A 23,308-nucleotide genomic window follows, 5' to 3' on the forward strand; every position below is an offset into this window, starting at 1 on the left:
AATATTAATGTTGTCAAAAGCCCAATTCATATCAGTTATGAGAAATAAGATAAAAATGTTTGTAAAATGTATAATCTTATAACATGCATTTTGTTTGTCTTATTGGACATAACGTTATTTTGAATGCAGGAAGAGCGAACTATGCTAGCAAAAGAGCTTTCTTCACTTCGAGACCAAAGGGAACAGCTAAAGGCTGAAGTAGAAAAATACAGAGAATGTGACCCACAAGTTGTGGAAGAAATACGTAAGTTTGTGTTACTCCCTGAGAGTTCTTAACTTTGCTAATGAAAGATACTTTATACTTCTAGTTGCCTTGTAACCATTCTCCATGTATATGAGAAAATAAAGCCCTTAATGCTATTACTATTGCATTAATATTTCCATTAAGGAGTCTTAATGTTAAAGCACTGAACAGTCAAAACTGAGCATTTCAAGAATAAGGAGAGCTGGTGGGGTAGGATAAAGGTAAGGATAAGGTAAGCTTAGGAAACTGAGGAGTCAGAGAAGGAGCTAAGTTGACCTCAAGTACCTTGTATCCAGAAAGAAATACACTGTTATAGGAAAAGAATACCAAAAGATTTGAGTTTACAAGTTGCAGAAAATTAATCCGTGTGTTGATTTTCCGTTTGAATATTCCAGTGATGTTTTTCCTTCCTTTTAAACCAGCGTCCCCAAAGCTTCATTTTCAATATTTTTTTGTACATTTATGTAAAGATAGAATTTTGAATATTTGAGGAAATGAAAGATATTATACTTAATTGTTTAGAAAAATATGCATAACTTTTTTCATATTTTTCTGTCTTAGATTGTCTTTTCATTTAGGAAATTATCAAGTGAAACATTTAGAAAAATGTGATTGAAGGCTTTGAGAGAAAATTGAAAATATTTAGTGTTTTTAAATTAACCTGAGGACAGTTCGATTACAGTTAAGTTTGATGGTGTTATATATAACTAAAAAAATGTTAAGCAGTTCAGTTAGTGTAATCTAAAGTTTAAATTAATTTTAGAGATTGATTCCACTTTGCACAACTCCAAGAGGTGCCATTCAAATATATGTAGTACACAGCCTAGATAATATATATTAGCCCTGATTCAGCTGATTACCCAGGGTGATTTTCAAAGCAAAGTGGAGACTTTGAAAGAACCCTCTGCCAGTCGTTTTCTGTTAATTATTTGAGGAGATAACATTGACTCTTTCATGCTGCCATGGTTTCGTTTCGTGTATCATCTTCCTACAGAAGAAACTGTTGATACTAACCAAATCTGCCTCAGAATTAACCACTCTAATCTGTTGTATTAAAGTTTTAACTAATGTCAAGTGACCCTCAGTGTACACAGGCACATCAGAGCAGCAGGAGACAGGCTAGGCGCTCACGACTAGGAAGCGAGGCCTCGCCGTGGCCTCCTGTAAGGGGAAACACAGACTGCTTGTTAAAGGGACAGCAAGTATTGTGTATCCTGCCCGGAGCGGCGTCTCGTCAAAGAGCGCTTTTAAGAACAGTTTTCTTACCCGGATTTGTAATACTTCTGGTGGCTTATTTTCAGGATCAGCCTGCCTATTCCCTCTGGCAGTTGATCATGAAAATTCTGTTTCAGGAACCAAATATGATCTTTTGCCTATTACTTTCACTTGGATCTGCCTTCCTGATTTTAGTTTTGTCTAATTCTTGGACTTTTTTCTTGAAGTGTCAACTCTTCGCTCACCTGCCTCATTCTCTTTTCTGTCTCGGGACCCACAGCTCGTAGCCACCCCCAGCCACGGCTTCTGCTTCTCACTGTGTGGTCCCTGCTGTGTTGCCACAGCTCTTTCCCTGGGCAGATGACTGTGACTAGTACCACCTGCACTTGCAACCTCCCGTTTTTACACACCTTTCCACAGTTAGATTGTATCTGTCCACTCAGGAATGACTAAAAACTCTTACTTAGGCTTTCAGAATCACTCTGACCCTCACTGATGGTGATCCTAAGCCAGTAGATCTCATAGTGCAGAAAATCAGTAGGGATTTTGTGCCAGACTAATTCATGAAGTGGGAAAACTTATTTCGAGCATGTAACTTCAGATTTGACATTCCTTGTACCTCTGAACCAGGGAGCAATTTTGGCAAGTACATCACTTCTTAGAAAGGTGATAAAACTTGAAGGGAGAAGTTTCAGGTATATTAAAGGTGATGAATTTTCTGGAGAGTTGAGTTGAGTCTAGCATAGTTGAGATAGAAGTTGCAACTGTAATTTTGTACTAGTTGCCTGAATTCTGCTCTCCATCTTAACCTTTAAATTTAACAGTTTGGTAATTTATTTCTCAACCCAAGGAAATATGCCAATGTGAATGAGTTTTAAGCAGGGTAGGAGGGCTAAGTCAACGAGAAGAAAAATTTTCTGGTTTACAGTAAGTTAATAGATTTTATCTCTCTTCATCAACATCACACCTAGATTATCTTTTAGTATTTATTTATGCAACCATATAAGGTGAATCTGTATTTGGGTCCTATAGAATTTATAATCATGAATCTATTACACATATATGAACTTTTGACATTTTCACATTGTACATTTTTTACCTTAATAGAATGAGAGGATAAGAGTCTTTCCTGGCTTTTTGCTATTTTTCATTCCATTAAAAAAATCATCTACTTTTATAAAATATATAATTATAGAAAATTGAATATTAACTAGACAGTAGATATCTAGGATAATTACGTTATTTCAAAAATATATTTTAGATGTGAAGTAGAGTATTTCTTCCTATAGAAACTATAGAACTACAATCAGAACGAAAAAAAAAAAAGCTATCAGAGCCTATATACCTATAGAAAGAATTTTTAGGCTAACTTTAGTTCATACTTTTATAGAGAAATGCCTAGTCCTCTGCTTTTAAAATTCAGAACAGCTCACAAAAGTTTATTCAAATGTGGCACTTTGACTTTCAGCCAAGATAAAGTAGTAATGTACTGAATTCATGCACACATAAAAACAAAAAAATGCGAAATAATGGTTTCCAAGATACTTGAAATTAGATGGCAAAGAAAAGTGATTCCTAGAAAAAGGAAACAGACAAAGTAAGCCTTACAATTATCCCAACGTATTTTTTTTGAGGGAATTTCCTGGCTGCAGCACAAGGAAGGAGAACCTTGGAAGAGCCCTGCAGACTTCCTGAGTCAGGATGAAACTGAGAGTCAGGGAGACCAGCGAGGATAGAGTTCACAGGACAGCATACTGGAGAGCAGAGAGTGACACAGACAGAGAGCCCTGGTGTCTAGAGAGAGCTCCTCTCAGGTATTCTGTGCACGCTTATGAGGCGACTACCCAAAGCTGAGGAAAGAATGATCGCAGAGGGCCAGGAGGAAACCAGTGCCAGGCAGTCCGAGAGGACCAGGAATAGAGTCTGTTCTCAGCAGCCGGATTAGAAGCATTTGTAATTCACGAGGCACTGAGTAGAGTATCCAAGATGGACTGAGCTCTACTCTCAACCCAGCTCACAAACCGTAAGAGCAAGTCTTGAAAGCATCAAATTATTGCAAAATAACTTAAATGCATTCCAGACAAAGCTCAGTAATACACAAAAATACCCAGCACCCAGCCGTGTAAAATTCATAATGTCTGGCATACAATGAAAGATTACCAGGCATATACAAAGAAGTAGGAAAAATATGTTCATTAGTGAGAATACTCTTTCAATCAAAACTGATCCAGAATTCACACAGATAATGGAATTAGAAGACCATAAATGTAAATGAAAGTTGCTCTGTCATGTCTGACTCTTTGCAACCTCATGGACTATACAGTCCATGGAATTCTCTAGGCCAGAATATTGAAGTGGATAGCCTCTCTCTTCTCCAGGGGATCTTCCCAACCCAGGGATTGAACCCAAGTTTCCTGCATTGCAGGCAGATTCTAAATGTATTCTATATGACCAAAAAGTAAGTAGAAGCATTGAAGACATAAAAAAGATCCAAGTCAAACTTCTGGAGATGAACACTACAGTGTCTGAAAAGAAAAATGCACTGGATTGGATTAATAGCAGATTAAACTTGCAGGATTAGTGTATTTAAAGACTATGGCAATGAATATGATCCAAAATGAAACTCAGAGGAAAAGAAAAACTTTTAATGAAAATAACATCTGTGAAACATAAGACAACTTCAGTGACCCTAATATATGTGTAATTGGAGTCCCAGAAGGAGTGTATATTGGGGATGGGGGCACGGTAAGGACGTTTCAGGTCAGAAAAGTATCTGAGGAAATAAAGGCTAAATTTTTTTCAAATTTGATTAAAACTGTAAACCCACAGATTCAAGAAATTTAAATATGTAGGTAGTAAATGGCAGTCATTTTCTTATCACTAAATCTAGAGAACGTTTTTTAGGCTTTAACTTGACTGACCAGAAATCCTCTTTCCTCAATGAGATTATTGTTTTTAAAATGTGCTTTTTGGTAATGAGGGACTTCCCAGGATTTAGCTATCATATTATTGCGGAACAGATTAAAGGATTATGAGTTTCACAAATTGATTTTAATAGGATTTTGTTCTTAATAGCATGGCTATAGCACCCAAATTATAACAATCAGGCTTGTCTCTAAGTTTATAATGGCTTATTTTGAAACAATTTTTCTGTGAGTAATAGGTATAACCCATATGTCCATGTAGATACAGCTATGTATTATCTTTTATTTCTCAATAATCCCTGTAGGAAATATTTATATTTCATCATGCTAATTGAATTAAAGTGAGAACAGATAAAATAAATTGTAGTAAAAATGAATTCTCACAGTAAAAGGTTTGGAAAGTAAATCTTATAAGTACTTAAGAGATTTCTCTTAGAAATAAATGGCCAGATGACAATGAAAATGGTGGAGTAAGGACCTTTGAAAATGTACCCTTCCATGAAAACTGGAAAAAATTATTAACAGCTTTTCCAGAACTCTAGAGATTAACCAAAGACTAACCTAGTCAAGAAAAATGGCCAAATCTCTGTAAGAAGAGCAAACTTTGTGATGTTCAACTTGCCCTACTCTCATCTCCTGCTCTCCAGCTCAACAGTAACCTTGAGAAATATCAGCCCTGCATTCTTAGTATCAGAGGGAGTAGAATGGACCTGGAGCTCTTTAAGACCCTCATGCCAAAGAACTGTTGTCATTATTTGCTATCTCTGATGCTCCCCTACAAGCTACCAATAGAAAGTATTGCCTTTTTTTGACCTGACTTGGAATATGCCCATCACTAACAGGGGAGCATCCCTCGGAAGTGTTTGTCTAAAACTGTTACAGGCAAGAATTTTAACTTCACAGCTCTCTTGGGTGATGAATAAGTTAACAAAAACAGTGGGCTAACCAAAAAATTTTAAAGGAGAAGCCAAAAGAGATGTTCTTACATACCTTGAAATCAACATATTCCTAGAAATCTAAATGCCCATACACACGTTGGGCTATGCTCATTCTCATAAAGACCTGAAGCGGTCCTAGCCTCCCACTGCCTGCTGACCTTGACGCTCTGTGTAGAGGTGGAGGCTAGAGCAGAGTTGTAAATCACCTAACTGAATATTGTTGGAACGTGCTCAAGCACACACATGCAGCCTCTCAGCAGAGATGTGAAGATTTAGTCCAGGTGTTTAAGGAAATCCGTATTCAGTCATTGGCTGACCAGTAAGCAAACTGGAGACTTCAGTAGCCATACATAACAAAAAATACAGACTTAACAGAATTAGTTCAGAGAAATCACTAGCTAAACAATAACTAGTAGCCGCAACAGCAACCCTGGGAAGAATCAGATTTCCAAAGTTGAAGCATTATATTATTGTAAATGTCCAATTTCCACTGAAAAATTACAAGACATGCAAAGAAATTAGAAAATATACCTCATGCATGATTTTGAACTTTAAATCAGCTGTTTAAATATGTTAAAAGAGCTAAAGAAAAATATGTTGGACTTCCCTGGTGGTACAGTAGATACAAATCCACCTGCCAATGCTGGGGACACGGGTTCAATCCCCAGTCCAGGAAGAGTCCACATGTTGTGGAGCAACTAAGCCTGCAAGCCCACTAGGCACCGCTGAAGCCCATGTGCCTAGAGCCTGTGCTCTGCAGCGAGAGAGACCACACAGTGACGCGCACTGCAGTGCACCGCCACCGCGGCAAAGAGGAGCCCCTGTACGCTGCAGCTAGAGAAAGCCCTCACACAGCAATGAAGACCCAGTACAACCAAAAATACATACATTTTTTAAAATAAAAAATGATCTGTCTAAAGCAGAGTACATCATGAGAAATGCCACATAAGCTGCAATCAAGATTGCTGGGAGAAATATCAATAACCTCAGATACGCAGATGACACAACCCTTATGGCAGAAAGTGAAGAGGAACTAAAGAACCTCTTGATGAAAGTGAAAGAGGAGAGTGAAAAAGGTGGCTTATAACTCAACACTCAGAAAACTAAGATCATGGCATCTGGTCCCCTCACTTCATGGCAAATAGATGGGGAAACAATGGAAACAGTGACATTTTATTTTGGGGGGCTCCAAAATCACTGCAGATGGTGACTGCAGTCATGAAACTAAAAGACGGTTGCTCCTTGGAAGAAAAGCTCTGATCAACGTAGACAGCATATTAAAAAGCAGAGACAATACTTTGCCAGCAAAGTCCTGTCTAGTCAAAGCTATGGTTTTTCCAGTAGTCACGTATGGATATAAGAGTTGGACTATAAAGAACACTGAGTGCCAAATTGATGCTTTTGAACTGTGGTGGTGGAGAAGACTCTTGAGAGTCCCTTGGACTGCAAGGAGATCCAACCAGTCCATCCTAAAGGAAATCAGTCCTGAATATTCATGGGAAGGACTGATGCTGAAGTTGAAACTCTCGTACTTTGGCTACCTGATGTGAAGAACTGACTCGTTTGAAAAGACCCTGATCCTCGGAAAGATTGAAGATGGGAAGAGAAGGGGACAACAGAGGATGAGATGATTGGATGGTATCACCAACTCAATGGGCACAAGTTTGAGCAAGCTCTGGGAGTTGATAATGGACAGGGAAGCCTGACGTGCTGCAGTCCATGGGGTCACAAAGAGTCGGACATGACTGAGCAACTGAACTGAACTGAACTAAAGGAAAATCTGTAAATGATATCTCATCAAATACAGTAATCCCCTACATACAAATGAGTTCCATTCCAAGAGCACATTCGTAAGTCGAACAGTTAGTCTAGGTACCAAGCAACACAATTGGCTATATAGTACTATACTATATACTGCAACAGGCTATAATACTTTTCACACAAATAATACATTTAAAAAAACACAAAAAATAAAACATTTTTAATCTTAACTATACAGTACCTTGAAAAGTACAATAGTGTAGTACAGCAGCTGACATATTAGGAACTGGCATCCAGTGAACAGGCAAGACGAGTTACCGACTGGAGAGGAGGCGGGAGATGGTAGAGTTGAAGTATTGTCAGCCGTAGGAGATGGAGGGCAAGCTGCAGCTTCGCTCATGCCTCCTTGCTAGCTTCAGTTCTATCTACTTTCTTGAAAAAAGACCCAGTGACGCCTGGGTAGCAGCTCTTGTTTTCTCATCATAGATGATGACGTGGCAGCATTGGGTTGCATCTGAAGAGCTGCTGCAGCTTCTGTGTATCCTTCTACCTTGCCATTTCCTGCATCGAAAATTTCCTCAGCTAGTCCTTCTTGTCTGTCTCTGTTCTTTCTCTGGATCTCCTGTTCCATTTTTTTGCCTCGCTCCACTCTCAATTATTTTCACTTTTGTTTCCATCATTATCACTTGGTGCTTCTTAGCAGCACCAGCTGCATTACCACTGCTTTTGTGCTTGCTCTTGGACATCCTGGACTTGAAATAAAGATATTGTTCTACTGTACTCCATACACTGCTGTACAGTAAAGTACACAGAAACACAGCCACCTGTAGAGGACGCATGCATGTGACAGTCTGCACTAGACACGTGAACTGACTTACATGAGTGGACATGTGAACACACGTTTGCATGTTTGAAGGTTCATATGAAAGGCATTTACTATAGAGAATATAAATAAAGAGGTAGAATAAAGAAGGAACCAAGTAGAAATTCTGGAGCTGAAAACTATAGTAACTAGCTGAAACATTCACTGGAAGGATTAACAGCAGATTTGAGCAGGCAAAAGAAAGTTATCTTCAGTAACTTGAAGATAGTTCTGTTGATATAATCCAATCTGAGAAACAGAAATTAGAAAGAATGAAAAAACATTAACAGAGTCTCACAAACCTATGGTATGGTATCAGAAATGCCAAAATTCCCATAATGGCTGTCCCAGAAGGAGATCAGAGAGAAAGCTGCCAAGGGAATAAAAGCTGAAAATGTCCCAAATCTGATGAAAAACATTAATTTACACATCGAAAAGGCTTAACAAACTCCAGTTAAGACAGCCTCAAAGGGATCCATACATAAACTCATAATGGTCAAATTGTCAATTGAAAGCAATAAAAAAAGTAACTCAGCATATTTAATGGATCTTCAATCAGATTCTTAGAAGCCATAGATGCCAGACATATTAAAATGACATATTCAAAATGATGAAAAGCTGTCAACCAAGAATTCTATATCTGGAAATATTTTTCTTCAAAAATGAAAACCAGGCTAAGATATTCTCAGGTAAATAATTGAAAGAGTTTGTCACTAAAAAAAATATAGAATTCCTTCTGGTTGGAGTGAAAGAACAGTAGACAGTAACTTGATCAACATGAAGAAATAAAGTAGATTTATATGAGTAAATCTAAAGGACAGTGTTGTGTATTTTTGTTCGTATCTCTTACATTCTCCTATCCAATTTAAATAAAGCTGCATAAAGCAATACTGATAAAGATGTTTCAGGGCATGCAGTGTATAAAATGCATTTGTGACAGTAACAGCGTAAAAGTGGGGAGAAAGTGGAGCTGTACAGGGGCGAGGCTTGTATACTGTCCACACTGGCGGCAATTCTAGTTAAAATGTTACTAGTCATCCCTACCGCAATCACTAAGAAAATGACCCAAAAATAGTTGGTAAAAGAAATAAAGGAATTAAAATGATACACTAAGAATTACCATTTAACATAAAATGAAGCAATTGTGGAGGAACTGAGGAAGAAAAATTTATAGGACTTATAGAAAATAAATAGCAATTGGCAAATGAAAATCCTTCAGTTCAGTTCAGTCACTCAGTCGTGTCTGACTCTTTGCGACCCCGTGAATTGCAGCACGCCAGGCCTCCCTGTCCATCACCAGCTCCCGGAATTCACTCAAAATCCTACTTTATCAGCAATTACATTAAATGTAAGTAGATTAAAATCTCTAATTCAAAGGCGAGAATCAGCATGATAGATTGAAATATTGTCTACAAAAGACTCACATTTGACTCAAAGACACAAATATGGTAAAAGTAAAAGCTGGAAAAAGATATTACATGAAAACAGTAACCAAAAGCAAGCTAGAGTGGCTAAACCAATACCAAAGAAAATAGACTTTAAAACAAAAATTGTTGCTGAAGACAAAGAAGTACAGTTTATAATGATAAAGGGTCAACTCTTCAAGATGATATGACAATTATAAACACATATACAGCAAACAATAGAGAACTGAAATACTTAAAACCCCAAATTATTGAGGGGATAGACAATTCAACAGTAATAGTTTAAAATTTCATTTCTCCATTTTGAATAAAGAATGGAACAAAAAGATGGAACTTAACCAAGAAATTAGAAGGCTAAAGCTGCAGACCAACTGCATCTCTACGGGACACTCCGCAACACCAGACGACTTATGCTTCTCATGTGCCTAGTCGCTCAGTTGTGTCTCACTCTCTGCGACCCGATGGACTGTATGGACCCCAGGGACTGTAGCCCACCAGGCTCCTCTGTCCATGAGATTTCCCAAGCAAGAATACTGGAGTGGCTGTCATTTCCTTCCCCAGGGGATCTTCCCAGGGAAGACCCAGGGACCTAACCCGTGTCTCTTGCATCTCCTGCCTTGGCAGGTGGATTCTTTACCAGTTGAGCCAACAGGGAAGCTTTATTCTTCTCAAGTACACATGAAATATTCTTAAAGATAGATCATATGTTAAGCTTACATCTCGATAAATTTAAATGGGTTGATAATACAAAGTATGCTTTCTGATAATAGTGGAATGTAAAAGATAATTAACAGAAGGAAATTTGAGAAATTTACAAATATGTTGAAATAAATCAACACATTCATAAGAGGGATGGCTCAAACAAAATCACAAGGGAAATTGGGAAATACTGTGAGATAGTGAAAATGAAAACATAAAAAAACCTTACTGGATGCAATGAAGGCATTGTTCAGTGGAAAACTTATATTAATATTGTAATGATTGTGTTAAAAATAGGGACAGCTCTCAAAAGTCTAGCCTTCTATCTTATTCTAGAAAAAGAAGAGCAAATTGAACCCAAGCAAATATAAGGAAGGAAATAAAATGACTAGAACAGCAATAAGAGAAATGGAGAATCAAAAAAACAAGAGAAAGTCAGTGAAGCCAAAAGGTGGTCCTTTTATCAGATCAACAGACTTGACAAACCTTTGGCTGTTCAAGAAAGAAGGAAGATGTAAATTACTAAAATCAGGAATGAAAGAGAAAGATCATTATTGACCTCATAGATATGAAAAGGATTGTAAAGGAATACTATGAGCGATGTTTATATGTCAATAAATTTGACAAGGTATATGAAGTGAACAAGTTTCTAAAAGGACACAAAGTACCAAAACCATCTCAAGTAGAAATGAGCTCTGCAAATAGATGTATGGGCTTGCCTAGTGACTCAGTGATAAAGAGGCTGCCTGCCAATGCAAGAGATGTGAGTTCCATCCCTGGGTCAGGAAGATCCCTTGGAAAAGGAGATGGAACCCACTCCAGTATCCTTGCCTGAGAAATCCCATGGACAGAGGAGCCTGGTGGGCTACAGTCCATGGGGTCACAAAAGAGATCCGACTGAGCAACAACAAATAGATGTGTAACATGTTAAGAGATTGATCTGGGGATTAATAAGTTCTTACAATGAAAAACTAAGTCTATACTGGTGAATTCTATCAGTTTAAAGAAGTAACTCTTCAATGAAAAAAAAAAAAAAACAACCTAGAAAAGAGAAAACACTTCCTAACTTATTTTTTGACATCAATGTTACTCTGATACCCAAACCAAAGACATCATAAGGAAAAAAAAAAACAAAACTGTAGTTAAGTATCGTTTACAAATGTAAAAATTCTTGACAAAGTACTAGTAAATCAAATCCAGCAGTACGTAAAAAAAGATTATACATCCTGATTAAGTAACATTTGTCAGGAATGAAAGGTTGACCCAACATAGAAAAATCAATGTAATGCAACATATTGGTAGAATAAAGGTGGGGGAACGCCACAAGATTGTGTCAATAGACAAAGTATTTGATAAAATCCAACACCCTTTCATGATAAAAACACTCAAACTGGGAATAGAAGTGAACTTCCTCAATCTAATAAAAGGGTGTCTGTAAAAAATGCACAGCTAACATAATGAGTGGTGAAAGATTCTATGCTTTCTCCAAGGATGTCCACTCTTACCACATCTATTCATTATTGTACTGGAAATGCAAGCCAGGGCGACTAGGCAAGAAAGAGAAATAAAAAGCATCCGTATTAAAAAGAAAAAAGCAAAGCTGTTTGCAGTTGACATGATCTTAGCCCTAAACAATCCATAAAACAACAACAGAATACAACTATTAGAGTTCACAAGTGAGTTCAGCTGATGGCAAAATAGAAAATCAATATGTAAAAAATACTTGTATTTTATAAACCCTCAATAGACAGCCTGAAAATGAAATTGAGAAAAAATTCCACTTATAATAGCATCAAAATGAATAAAATGCTTAAGAGTAAAATTAATTGAAGAAGTACAAGATTTGTACTGAAAACTAAACTTTTAATGAAGTTAAAGATCTGTATTTTTAGGGTGGAAATACTCCTCCAGTCAATCTAAAGATTAACTCAAATTTCCAAAATTCCAATTTCTTTTTTGCAGAAATTGTTGTTGGTTCTAAAATTCATATGAAAATGCAAGAGACCCAAAACAGCCAAAAGAATCTTGGAGAAAAAGAGTTGGAAGACTCAAATTTCCCAGTTTCAAAACTTATTACAAAACTCGAGTAATCAACTCAGGCAGCAAAAAAAATAATGTCATTTGCAGCAACATGGGTGGACCTAGAGATTGTCATACTGAGTGAGTAAGTCAAACAGAGAAGCAGAAACATCTTATAACATCCCTTATATGCAGAGTCTAAAAAGAAATGATACAAATGAACTTACTTCCAAAATAGACTCACAGAGAACAAACTTAGGGTTGCCAGGGGGAAGGATGAGAGGAAGGGATAATTAGGGAGTTTGGGATGGACAGGGATACACTTGCTATTAAAATGGATAACCAACAAGGACCTACTATATAGCCCAGGGAGCTCTGCTCAATGTTATGTGGCAGCCTTGATGGGAGGGGAGTTAGGGGGAGAATGGATACCTGTATATATATGGCTGAGTCCCTTTGCTGTCCACCTGAAATTATCACAACATTGTTAGCTGGCTATACTCCAGTACAAAATAAAAAGTTTGGGGACTTGCCTGGCGGTCCAGTGGTTAAGACTATGCCTTCCAATATAGTGTGGGTGTGGGTTCAATCCTGATTAGGGAACTAAGATCCCACATACTGTGGGGTGCAGCCAAAAAGTTAAAAATTAAAAAAAATTAATTAATTTTTAAAAAAACTAGAGTAATCAAGGTGATTTGGTACTAGTAAATGAATAAACGTATAGGTTAATGAAATAGACTTGAGAGTCCAGAAGTAAACAAAGTTTTGAGCAAGGGTACCAAGACACCGAATGACACTTGGGCACCACTGGTTATCCACATGTAAATGAATCGTCCTGGCCTCCCACTTCACACCGTATACAAACATTAACTCAAGTGGAGCAGAGACTTAAATGCAAGAGCTAAAACTATTGAACTCTTAGGGGAAAAAACATAGCTATCTGTGTCTGTACCCTTGTTTTAGATATGACATCAAAAGGTCAAGCAGTCATATAAAAAGTAGATAAATTTGACTTCATTGAAATTGACAACTTTTTTATGTCAAAGTACATTGTCACGAAAGTGAAAAGAAAACCCACAGAGTAGGAAAAACTAGTTTCAAATCCTGTATCTGAAAAGAACTCTTATGATTCAACAATAAAAAATTTAAACACAGGCAGATGGTCTTCCCTGGTGGCTCGGATGGTAAAGAATCTGCCCGCAATGCAGGAGCCCTGGGTCGGGAAGATCGCCTGGAGAAGGGAATGGCTACCCACTCCAGTGCTGTTACCTGGAAAATTCTATGGACAGAAGAGCCTGACGGGCTATAGTCCATGGGGTCACAAAGAGTTGGACACAACTGAGCAACTAACACACACAAAATATTTGAATACATTTTTCCAAGGAAAATATACAAATGGCCAATGAGCATATGCAAAGAAACTCAGCATCATTGGCCGTTAGGGAAATGCAGATCACAACACAAGGAGATACTCTTTAGGATGGCTGTGATAAAAGGAAGGCAAAATAATTGTCGGTGAGGTGGTGGAAAAGTTGGAACTCTTAGGTTGCTGGTGGGGTTGTGAAAATGATGCAGCCACTTTGGAAAACAAGTTATCTGTTCCCCAAAATGTACATACAGTTACCATTAGAGCCAGCAATTCCACTCCCAGGTATATATACCAAAAAGAATTGAAAACATGTTCACACAAAAATTGTTACTCATATTAGTCATAACAGCCCAAATGTCCATCAACTGATGAGCCACTAAACAAACGGTGGGATATCTATACAATGATTTGATAATGAAAAGGAATGAAGTTCTGATACATACCACAGTTGCCCAACCTTGAAAACATTGTGCCAAGTGAAAAGAAGCCAGACACATGGTTTCATTTATATGAAATGTCCAGCACAGGCAAAGCCATAGAGACAGAAAGTAGAGAGTGGTCTCCAGAGACTAAAGGCAGTAGGACTGTGGAGTGACTCCTAATAGACATGGGATTTCCTTTCGGGTGATGAGAGGTCTGAAGATAGGCAGGGGTGATGGTTGTACAACCTTGTAAATATACTAAAAATCACTGAATTGGATGCTTTAATATGGTGAGTTCTGTGGTATATAAATCTTATTTCAATAAATAAATGCTCTCATTATGACTAATGTTTATACCTATTTGATCATGGCATTGTTATGTGCTGTGTAGATTAACTTGAACAACATAATATAGATACAGATACATTTAATAGCAAGATATATAATTAAATATAAAGTAAATATTTCCTCCTTCAGGGCTACTACTGTGTGACCATTAAAATTTTATTGTCAGGTTTATTGTGATCTAATATGTATAAGGGCTTCCCTGGTGGCTCAGTGGTAAACAATCCACCTCCCAATCCACCTGCAGGAGACACGGGTTCAATCCCTAAATCCGGAAGATCCCCTGGAAAAGGAAATAGCAACCCACTCCAGTATTCTTGCCTGGGAAATCCCATGGACAGAGGAGCCTGGTGGGCTGCATCCATAGGATCTTGAGGGAGTTGGACATGACTTAGCTACTAAACAACAACAAATATGTATATACTAAAGTGTTTATCATTAAACTTATTTTATCCTCTTCTGGTGGTGTAAATTATTTTAGAAACATCTCAGTTAAACATTTTGTTTTTAAAGAGCAAGTACAATAATAGTAGGGGACATTTAGGAAGAAGATACTAGTCAAGTTGACTTTGTGTTCATGACTTATATAACTGCAGCTATCTAAAATTTCTTTGGGAAGTTGAGCAGGTTTGTGAAATACATTGTCACTTATTGAGCTTTTTTTTTTTCCCAAAAAAATGATGGGAAAAAAAAAATATATTATATATATATTTTTCAGGTCAAGCAAATCAAGTGGCCAAAGAAGCTGCTAACAGATGGACTGGTATGTATTAAATGGTAATATATACCAGTGTGTTACTACTGGTAAACTAGTCAAACTCTTGTGCACTTTCTAGGATGTGAAATGCAGAAGCTATTGTGCCTAGTTTTGTTTAAGAAAAGACATTTCTGGAAGTGTATGTATTAATCAAGTTTATATATCTTAAATCATTTAAAAAAGTCTTACTCTGAGTTATTTTGTAAAGTAGGAGACATTTTTGTAAAACAAGTGATTGCTTTCAGTTTAATTTTTATATAGCTTTTTCCCAATAAATCACTTAGACTAATCACTTAACCTTCATATATATTAATGCAAGATACAACTTTTAAGAGCTTTGTGGAATGTGAAAGATTTGTCTTCTTGTTCATAATATTAATTTGTTGAGGACTGACTGTGGGCTAGGCATTGTAAAGCCTGTCTATGGCACATTCTCATTTTATTGCCATAGCAATCTTGTGAGGTAGATAGGATTATTATCCCTAATTTTAGAGGTGAAACTGAGGCCACTGGGATCCCACAGTCACACAGGTGCTAAGCATTGGAACAAGAATTAGATTTCAGAGTCCAGGCTCTCACCCCCTACACAGGATAGTCTTCTCTGTGTACCTGCTTTCATGTAAATGCCTCATTAATCCATGTGCCAATGGATACACCCTCTGGTGTATGCCAGGGATATTCTAAGAGATGGTAATTTATAGGGTATTATTTATGTGTCTTAAAGTTTAGAAGAAAATTAATAAATAGTGATTGTTGTGAATTATATACCAGTATGATTACTATTTTTAAAACCTATCTGGAAGTTACACTGATGCTTCTCCAGTATTTAATTATAAAATAATGGTAATTGGGCTTTCCCATCCTGGCAAGAGTCTTCAGTGCCGTTATGTGTGTTACTCATCCTGGTTCTGTTTCTCTGGGAGCGTATGGATAAGATCGCATTGACGCCGAGATGCAGAAAGCTTGAAGTAGCTGCCTTACTAAAGTCCAAGGTGATTAGTCACTGGAAGAACAGGGCCTTATGCCAGATTTCCCTGATTCCATATTCAGGCTTCTGTGCTTCACAGAAAGCTAAGAGTCATTTTTCCTTGTCTGTTTTAGAATTAAAATCAATATAAATGGCCTTTGGCTCCTGTAAAATTGCAGTCTTACTTATTACAAAGTTATTTCCTAAATAGTATAATGCTTTACTGATAAGAGCAGAGAGGGTAAAAACAGCCAAGTAATATTAAATAAAAGGGACCGTGAAATGTGTGCCCAATAAAGTATATATAACCAATAAATACAGTGATACCATATAGGTTTGAGAAAATTTTGAGTGGAAAAAGGCAAATGGATTTTTTACGTTAAAAATAAATCAAGAGTTACAAAGTGATTTCCCGCAGTTAACAAGCAGTAGGAACAGGAGGCCTGTGTATATGGTGAGAGAGGAACTTGACTTGAAAGGAATCCTGTTGTGCTCATTATTTGCTGTGTGACTCATTGATCCTCTCTGAGCTTGCTTCTTCATCTGTTCAGTGTGGATAATATTTGCCTCAACATTTCAGGAGGATTCAATAAAACAGTTTATAAGCCCTTTAGCACACCATTAGACACATTGATAAACAAATACTTCCATTTTCCCTCTTTTAAAAAAATCCTTTTATGTTTTCCGATTGATCGTAAACTTCAAAAATTATAATTAAAAAAATGTGAACAACTTCTTTTTCCATTGTGTTACTAGCTGAGAAAGAACCTAAAACTTTTAAAATCATGTAGGAAGGATGATATTTTTAGAAGAGCAGAAACAGCTGTTAAGAACCATATTTCCATTTGAGTTTATGACTTGCTCCTTCCAACATAAAAGTGTTATGAAAAAATCATGGAGTTACATTACACCTCAGAAAACCTTCCTGTTTTCAAAACAAACATAAAGAAAACATCAGTACTATTTATAACTAAAGATTGTTAAGTAATTATTAAGATTTGGTTTCTTCATATGAAAGAGATTCCTAAAATGTGTGTAAAATTGAGCATATTTACTTTTCAGTATTTCAGTTTTGCAGTATGAGAAATCAAGGTATAAATAGTGTTTTGTGACATTAAGTAACTTTAAATGTGATTTATGAAATTATAGAAAACCTTGCCTGATAACGAAGATGGTGGAGTTTTTATGACTTTTTATGAGAGACTTCTTGGTGAGTGAGGGGGATAGGTGTTGTGACGTCCTGGTGTAGACCCATGTGTGTGATACTGCCCATCCTAGTCCTGCATTTATCCTGGGTTTGCCATCATATAGACTAATACGAATTCTACCCCTCTTAAAACTGTTTCTTTAAAAAAAAAAAAAAATAAAGTTTTTCCAAAGTAAACAAGTGGGACCTGATTAAACTTAAAAGCTTTTGCACAGCAAAGGAAACTATAAGCGAGGTGAAAAGACAACCCTCAGAATGGGAGAAAATAATAGCAAATGAAACGACTGACAAAGGATTAATTTCCAAAATATAGAAGCAGCTCATACAATATAATACCAGGAAAACAAACAACCCAATCAAAAAGTGGAAAAGAGACCTAAACAGACATTTCTCCAAAAAAGACACACAGATGGCTAACAAACACATGAGAAGATGGTCAGCATCACTCATTATTAGAGAAATGCAAATCAAAATCACAATGAGATATCACCTCACATCGGTCAGAATGGCCATCATCAAAAAGTCTACAGTAAATGCTGGAGAGGGTGTGGAGAAAAGGGAATGCTCTTGCACTGTTGGTGGGAATGTAAATTGATACAGCCACTATGGAAGACATATGGAGATTCCTTTAAAAACTAGGGATAAAGCCACCATATGATCCAGCAATCCTACTCCTAGGCATATACCATGAGAAAACCAAAAGAGAAAAAGACACATGTATCCCACTGTTCTTTGAAGCACTGTTTACAATAGCTAGAATATGGAAGCAACCTAGATGTCCATCGACAGATGAATGGATAAAGAAGTTGTGCTACATATACACAATGGAATAGTACTCAGCCATTAAAAGGAATGCATTTGAGTCAGTTCTGATGAGGTAGATGAACCTAGAACCTATTTTACAGAGTGAAGTGAGTCAGAAAGAGAAATACGTATTCTAATGCACATGTATGGAATCTAGAAAAATAAAGAATTTATTTGCAGGGCAGCAATGGAGAAACAAACATAGAGAATAGACTTATGGACATGGGAGAGGGTGAGATGTATGGAAAGAGTAACATGGGAACTTACATTACCATATGTAGAATCCATAGCCAATGGGAATTTGCTTACAGGAAACTCAAAAAGGGGCTCTGTATCAGCCCAGAGGATGGAATGGGGCGGGACATGGGAGGGAAGTTCAAAAGGGAGGGGATATATGTATACCTATGGCTGATTCATGTTGAGGTTTGACAGAAAATAAAATTCTATAAAACAATTATCCTTCAATAAAAAATAAAAAGTTTTTAATCCATTTATAAACGTTACCACACAACAGAAAAATTGACAGGTACGAACTGTCAAAATTGCAGATAACACTGTCTTAAAGGCAGACATCCAGTGGCCCAAGGACATATTGAATCAGTCACTTTTAATTGATTCATTAAGAATTGTGTAGAGAGGCTTTTTGTTTGTTTGTTTCTTCTTAGTCTTTGAAGGCCTATAGAATGCTTTCTTGCCGTCATGTGAACCAGTATTCCTTCCTGCAGAGGCTCCAGCCTCACTCTAGTGTCTCGTTTCCTTCTCTCCTGATCCCGGCTGGAAGTCCATCCCTCCAGGTTCCTGCAGTGTCGCACTTGTCCTCTTATTTTCTGCAAATCTTTCTGTATTCTTAGAGTCTCACAGAGTCTGGAAACAGTACATATAACACTTGATCTTTTATCTCTAGCATACATATCACTTTGGAATTGTTTAGCGTTAATTTTTCTCTTTCTTGTGTCAGTTTGAAGGCATGGGCTATGTTCTGCAAGACCTGTAATATACTTAATAACTGTCTTATGTAGCAGTATTTGTTGTGACTCTCAAGAATGCATAGGTTATGCAGACATTAACCAAATTAAACAGACAATTCTAGAGTACCTCTTGCTATTAGTTTTCTCACTTAGGTTCTTAGGGAAAGTAGAGATTTGGTTTAGATTGTTAACATAAAGATTTGTTTTAGTATCTGTTGATATTCTATAACAAAGAAATGAGACTATTTTATTAACATTCTATTTGATATAGCAGTATTCACCTCAGCAGTTAACTTTATTCAAACCATTTAATTATGATTACTTGATACTTGGAATTCAACTTCCTAAAACAGTGTTCTTAAAAGTGATCAAACTCCATATAATAACTTCCTAATGATACCATGCAGTATAACGGTATGCTTCAGACCAGGTGACTTAAATGAAGAAATTGGTTTTCTCACAGTTCTGGAGGCTGAGCGTCCAGAAGCACGGTTGGCAGGTGTGGTTTCCTGAGTGTGCCTCCCCGTGGCTTGTAGGTGGCCGCCTTCTTCCGCGTCCTTACAGCCTCTCCAGCGCCTGCCCCTGGCACCTCAGTGTGTCCACCTTCCTCTTCTTGCAATACCACCAGTTAAACTGGATCAGGGTCCACCCCAGTGGGCTCATTTTAATTTAATCACCTCTAAAGACCCAGTTTCCAAATACAGTCACATTCTGAAGGAGCGGAATTTAGGTCTAAAACATATGAATTTGGGGGAGGTACTAATTCAGCCAATAACACTCCAAAAGAACCTATTTTAACCCTTCATTTCATTATCACAACTAACAGTGCTTAACGTTTATAGAGCACTATGAACCAGAAAGTTGTGTACCATGGTTTTTCTATATTTATAGTCTTAGTGCATATTCATTATAAAGATGGTATATGTACATTAAACAGAATATTTAAAATTACAAAAAGAAAACTCACTGTCATTCCTGTTCTCTCTAAGTGCTGACATAGGAGCACACTGGTACTGCCTTGCATAGACACCCTTCTGGGTGATTGGACATTTAGATTACTTGTATTTTTTTCTTTTGTTACCTTGGGATGAAGATTTGATCATAAATCTTTGTACACGGTTTATTTCCTTCGAGTCCCCTTAGATAGATGTAACACTTTTTTCAGTGGTAAGATGCACTTAAATTCCCTAGAAGACATTAGGGCTGTATCTGCTCCTTTTAGCCTTCAGTGACCCCTTCTCTCCTCTCCACCCCTTCTCCCTAGCCTGGCTGTCTAGAAGCCACTTCTGTGCCTGGGGGAGGGAAGGAAAGGGGTGCCCTCTGGGACAGGAGCAGCTCTAATTCCTGAGGTAACAGAACCCTGCCTTTGCTCTGGAGATGTTAAAGAGGTGCCATCAGCCTCTCCCTGTCTTTGGATTATTCTTTAAGTCAGGTATTCTTCAGTGGCAACTGATTTACTGAATTTTTTGAATATGAAATCTGTTTATTCAAGACAATCACTAATATTTTCTTTATTCTGAAAGTTAATTGTCGTTACTTTTAAATGGGTTTCCCTGGTGGCTTAGTGGTAAAGAACCCACCTGCAGTGCAGGAGATGTGGGTTCGATCCTTGGGTCAGGTATATCCCCTGGAGAAGGAAACGGCAACCTACGCCAGTATTCTTTCCCAGGAGATCCCATGGACAGAGGAGCCTGGCGGTCTGTAGTCCATGGGGTCACAAGAGTTGGACACGACTTAGCAACTAAACAACAACTCTTGAAAATACAGAAAATTCCTTATTTTGATACTTCTAAAATAATAGAAGTTTTTTTTAAAAAAATGAGTATAATTATATTTGAACTTCTGTGATTGTGTTTCCAGTTCTCAAAAATATTTCTCAATTTTCTTTATAGATAACATATTTGCCATAAAATCTTGGGCCAAAAGAAAGTTTGGATTTGAAGAAAATAAAATAGATAAAAATTTTGGAATTCCAGAAGACTTTGACTACATAGACTAAAACGTTCCATGTTGTTGATGGTGAAGGAGCTATGTGCTCATGAATATGTAAATTTTTACATTATCCAGCTAAATGGGCTGAATTGTCATTTACCTGTAACTGTCTTTATTGTTTTATTAAAGTTTAAAGTACAGAGTGTGGATGTTTTCACTCTTTTTGATTATCCTCAGTGCTCATCAGAATTAGGAGAATGCAAGTCTGTTAGGCTTACCAATAATTTTTTTTGTAATAGATCAAAGCCATCATGACATAACATTTTTTAGTTTTATTCAAATATTAAGAACTAAAAGTACCTCTGAAGACTGTATTATACATGCTTGGAAATAACTTTCAAAACTAATGGCTGCTTTACTATTAATATTTCTCAGTATTTAGTGGAAAATGTGTCTGATTGAGTCTCAGTATATTGCATCATATTTGAAAATTTCCCACAGGAAAAAATACAGAAAGTTGATGTTCCTTAAATTTAGCGTTAGATAGTAATTCCTCAAACATGAAAGCTACTTTTTTTTTTAATGTTTGATGCCTTTCTGCTGTAAAGAACAAAACATGCCCTTTGTCCTAATTTATACACTTGTAAGATGACATAGTGGTGTTAGTATAGCACGCATACTCAGCTGAGTTCAGGGATTTTTTTCCTTTCCATCTACCTTCAAAAAAGAATAGGTTAAAAATAATGTACATCTTGTGTGTATATCTTTTTCCAGTTCAACTTTGGCATTTAGGGTATTTGCAGGACAAACTTAAAGAAAAGAAAAATCAAGACTAGTGTGTGTAATGCCCTTTCCATACATGCCTTAATTTTTCTTCACACAGTCCAATTTTGATATTCTTTTAAGTAACTTGAATGAGGCGCTCCATATGTTTGAAGTGACCCAGATGGTATCCACACCATTTGTTAGTGAATCTGGTCTTTGAATTGTGTGGAGTTGCCAGGGGCCTACTTAATCACTTCCTGGATGTGGGCCGGAGCTTACTGGTCCAACTTTGTTCTCAAAGCCAGTTTATGTTGCCTTAGGGCAGTAGCTCTTCTCACAGGAGAAAGTATTTGATGTAAAAGACAAAGGACAAAAAAATAAAAATAACCCATCGTAAGCCTTTCCCTAATACACTAATGGGAATTCCAAATTTCTCAGACCTCATTTGCTGTTTCTTGGAAAAGATGCTTCTGAGAATTCCCTGGCAGTCCAGTGGTTGAGGTTTCCCTGGTGGTGCTAGTGGTAAAGAACCCACCTGCCAACGTAGAAGACATAAGAAGTACGGGTTCCATCCCTGCCTCAGGAAGATGTCCTGGAGGCGTGGCAACCCACTCCAGTATTGCCTGGAGAATCCCAGGGACGGAGGAGCCTGGCAGCTACAGTCCACAGGGTCACAAAGACTCGGACACGACTGAAGCGATTTCGCATCACTGCATGCCAGTGCTTAGGAGACTGTGCTTTTCCTGCTGAGGGCCCAGGCTTGATCCCTGGTCAAACTAAGGGAACAAAGATCCCACAAACTGCATGGCATGGCCAAAAAAATTTTTTTAATTAAAAAAATTAAAAGGTACTTTCCTCTTTAGAAGGTATATATGTTCAAAAAGAAAGCCATTTCTAATGGCTTAAAGGATTCTATTTCATAAATATTTAGATAGCTTCAACATATTTTTTTTTTACTATCTTATGGGGCTAGCCTGAGAATCACTTCTTAGTATTTGCCTAAGATCAAGTGTAGTATGGAGGCTTCTCAGGTGGCACAGTGGTGAAGAATCTGCCTGCCAGTACAGGAGACACAAGAGATGGAGGTTTGCTCTCTGGGTTGGGAAGGGGAATAAAAAATGACAACCCACTCCAGTATTCTTGCCTGAAAAATTCCATGCACAGAGGAACCTGGTGACAGTCCATGGGGTCTCAGAGTTGGACACGACTGAGCGACTGAGCACACAGCCTGAGAAGGATTGAGACAGAGTCTGTTCATGAGCCCCCCCGAGACTGTGGTACCCTCCTAAGCCAGCAGTGGTCCAGTAGATGTTTAACTAAACTGAGTCTTTGGAAAGTGAGTTGGGGCCTGGTTTATAGAATGTGCCTATTTGTGTGATGTACATACACCCAGCGTAGAGAGTCTCAGATTACCAGCATGACGACAGTGCCAGGTAGAGAAAGATGCTGGGTGTCAGGTGGTATTTCTTCCGTGCAGATACGGTAGATGTAAACCCTCTAGAGCATAGATAAGGGTAAAATGCGAAGTAATGAGGGAGCGATGAGTTGTTTGTTTTAGTACTACTGTTTTGAATGCGTAGTTTCTGTGGTTTCATCATGGAGATGGCGGTAGTAACAGCTGGCCCACCGTTCCTTGACTGTTGGCTTGCCTACTGCGGCACATCACTCTTCTTAATCTTGAAGAGC

At 37.6% G+C, this 23,308-nt stretch overlaps 1 protein-coding gene across 7 annotated transcripts in view; it reads left to right on the forward strand.

The window, feature by feature from the left end:
- The window catches only part of MND1 (meiotic nuclear divisions 1), a 95,796-nt gene that overhangs the window by 60,782 nt on the left and 11,706 nt on the right, over positions 1-23,308 (forward strand). For 3 of the 7 annotated variants that reach the window (XM_044930562.2, XM_044930558.2, XM_025268209.3), the window contains 2 exons: positions 130-244; positions 14,941-14,985. In XM_044930562.2, coding sequence (XP_044786497.2) covers positions 130-244; positions 14,941-14,985 — 160 coding nt within the window. Of the gene's footprint in view, positions 1-129; positions 245-14,940; positions 14,986-17,095; positions 17,157-20,189; positions 20,287-20,817; positions 21,061-23,308 lie in introns of those variants that run through there. The other 4 variants (XM_044930561.1, XM_044930559.1, XM_044930557.1 and 1 more) reach the window with 4 other exon arrangements.

This window comes from Bubalus bubalis, chromosome 17, assembly GCF_019923935.1.
Source record: "Bubalus bubalis isolate 160015118507 breed Murrah chromosome 17, NDDB_SH_1, whole genome shotgun sequence".
Classification (NCBI taxonomy): Eukaryota; Metazoa; Chordata; class Mammalia; order Artiodactyla; family Bovidae; genus Bubalus; species Bubalus bubalis.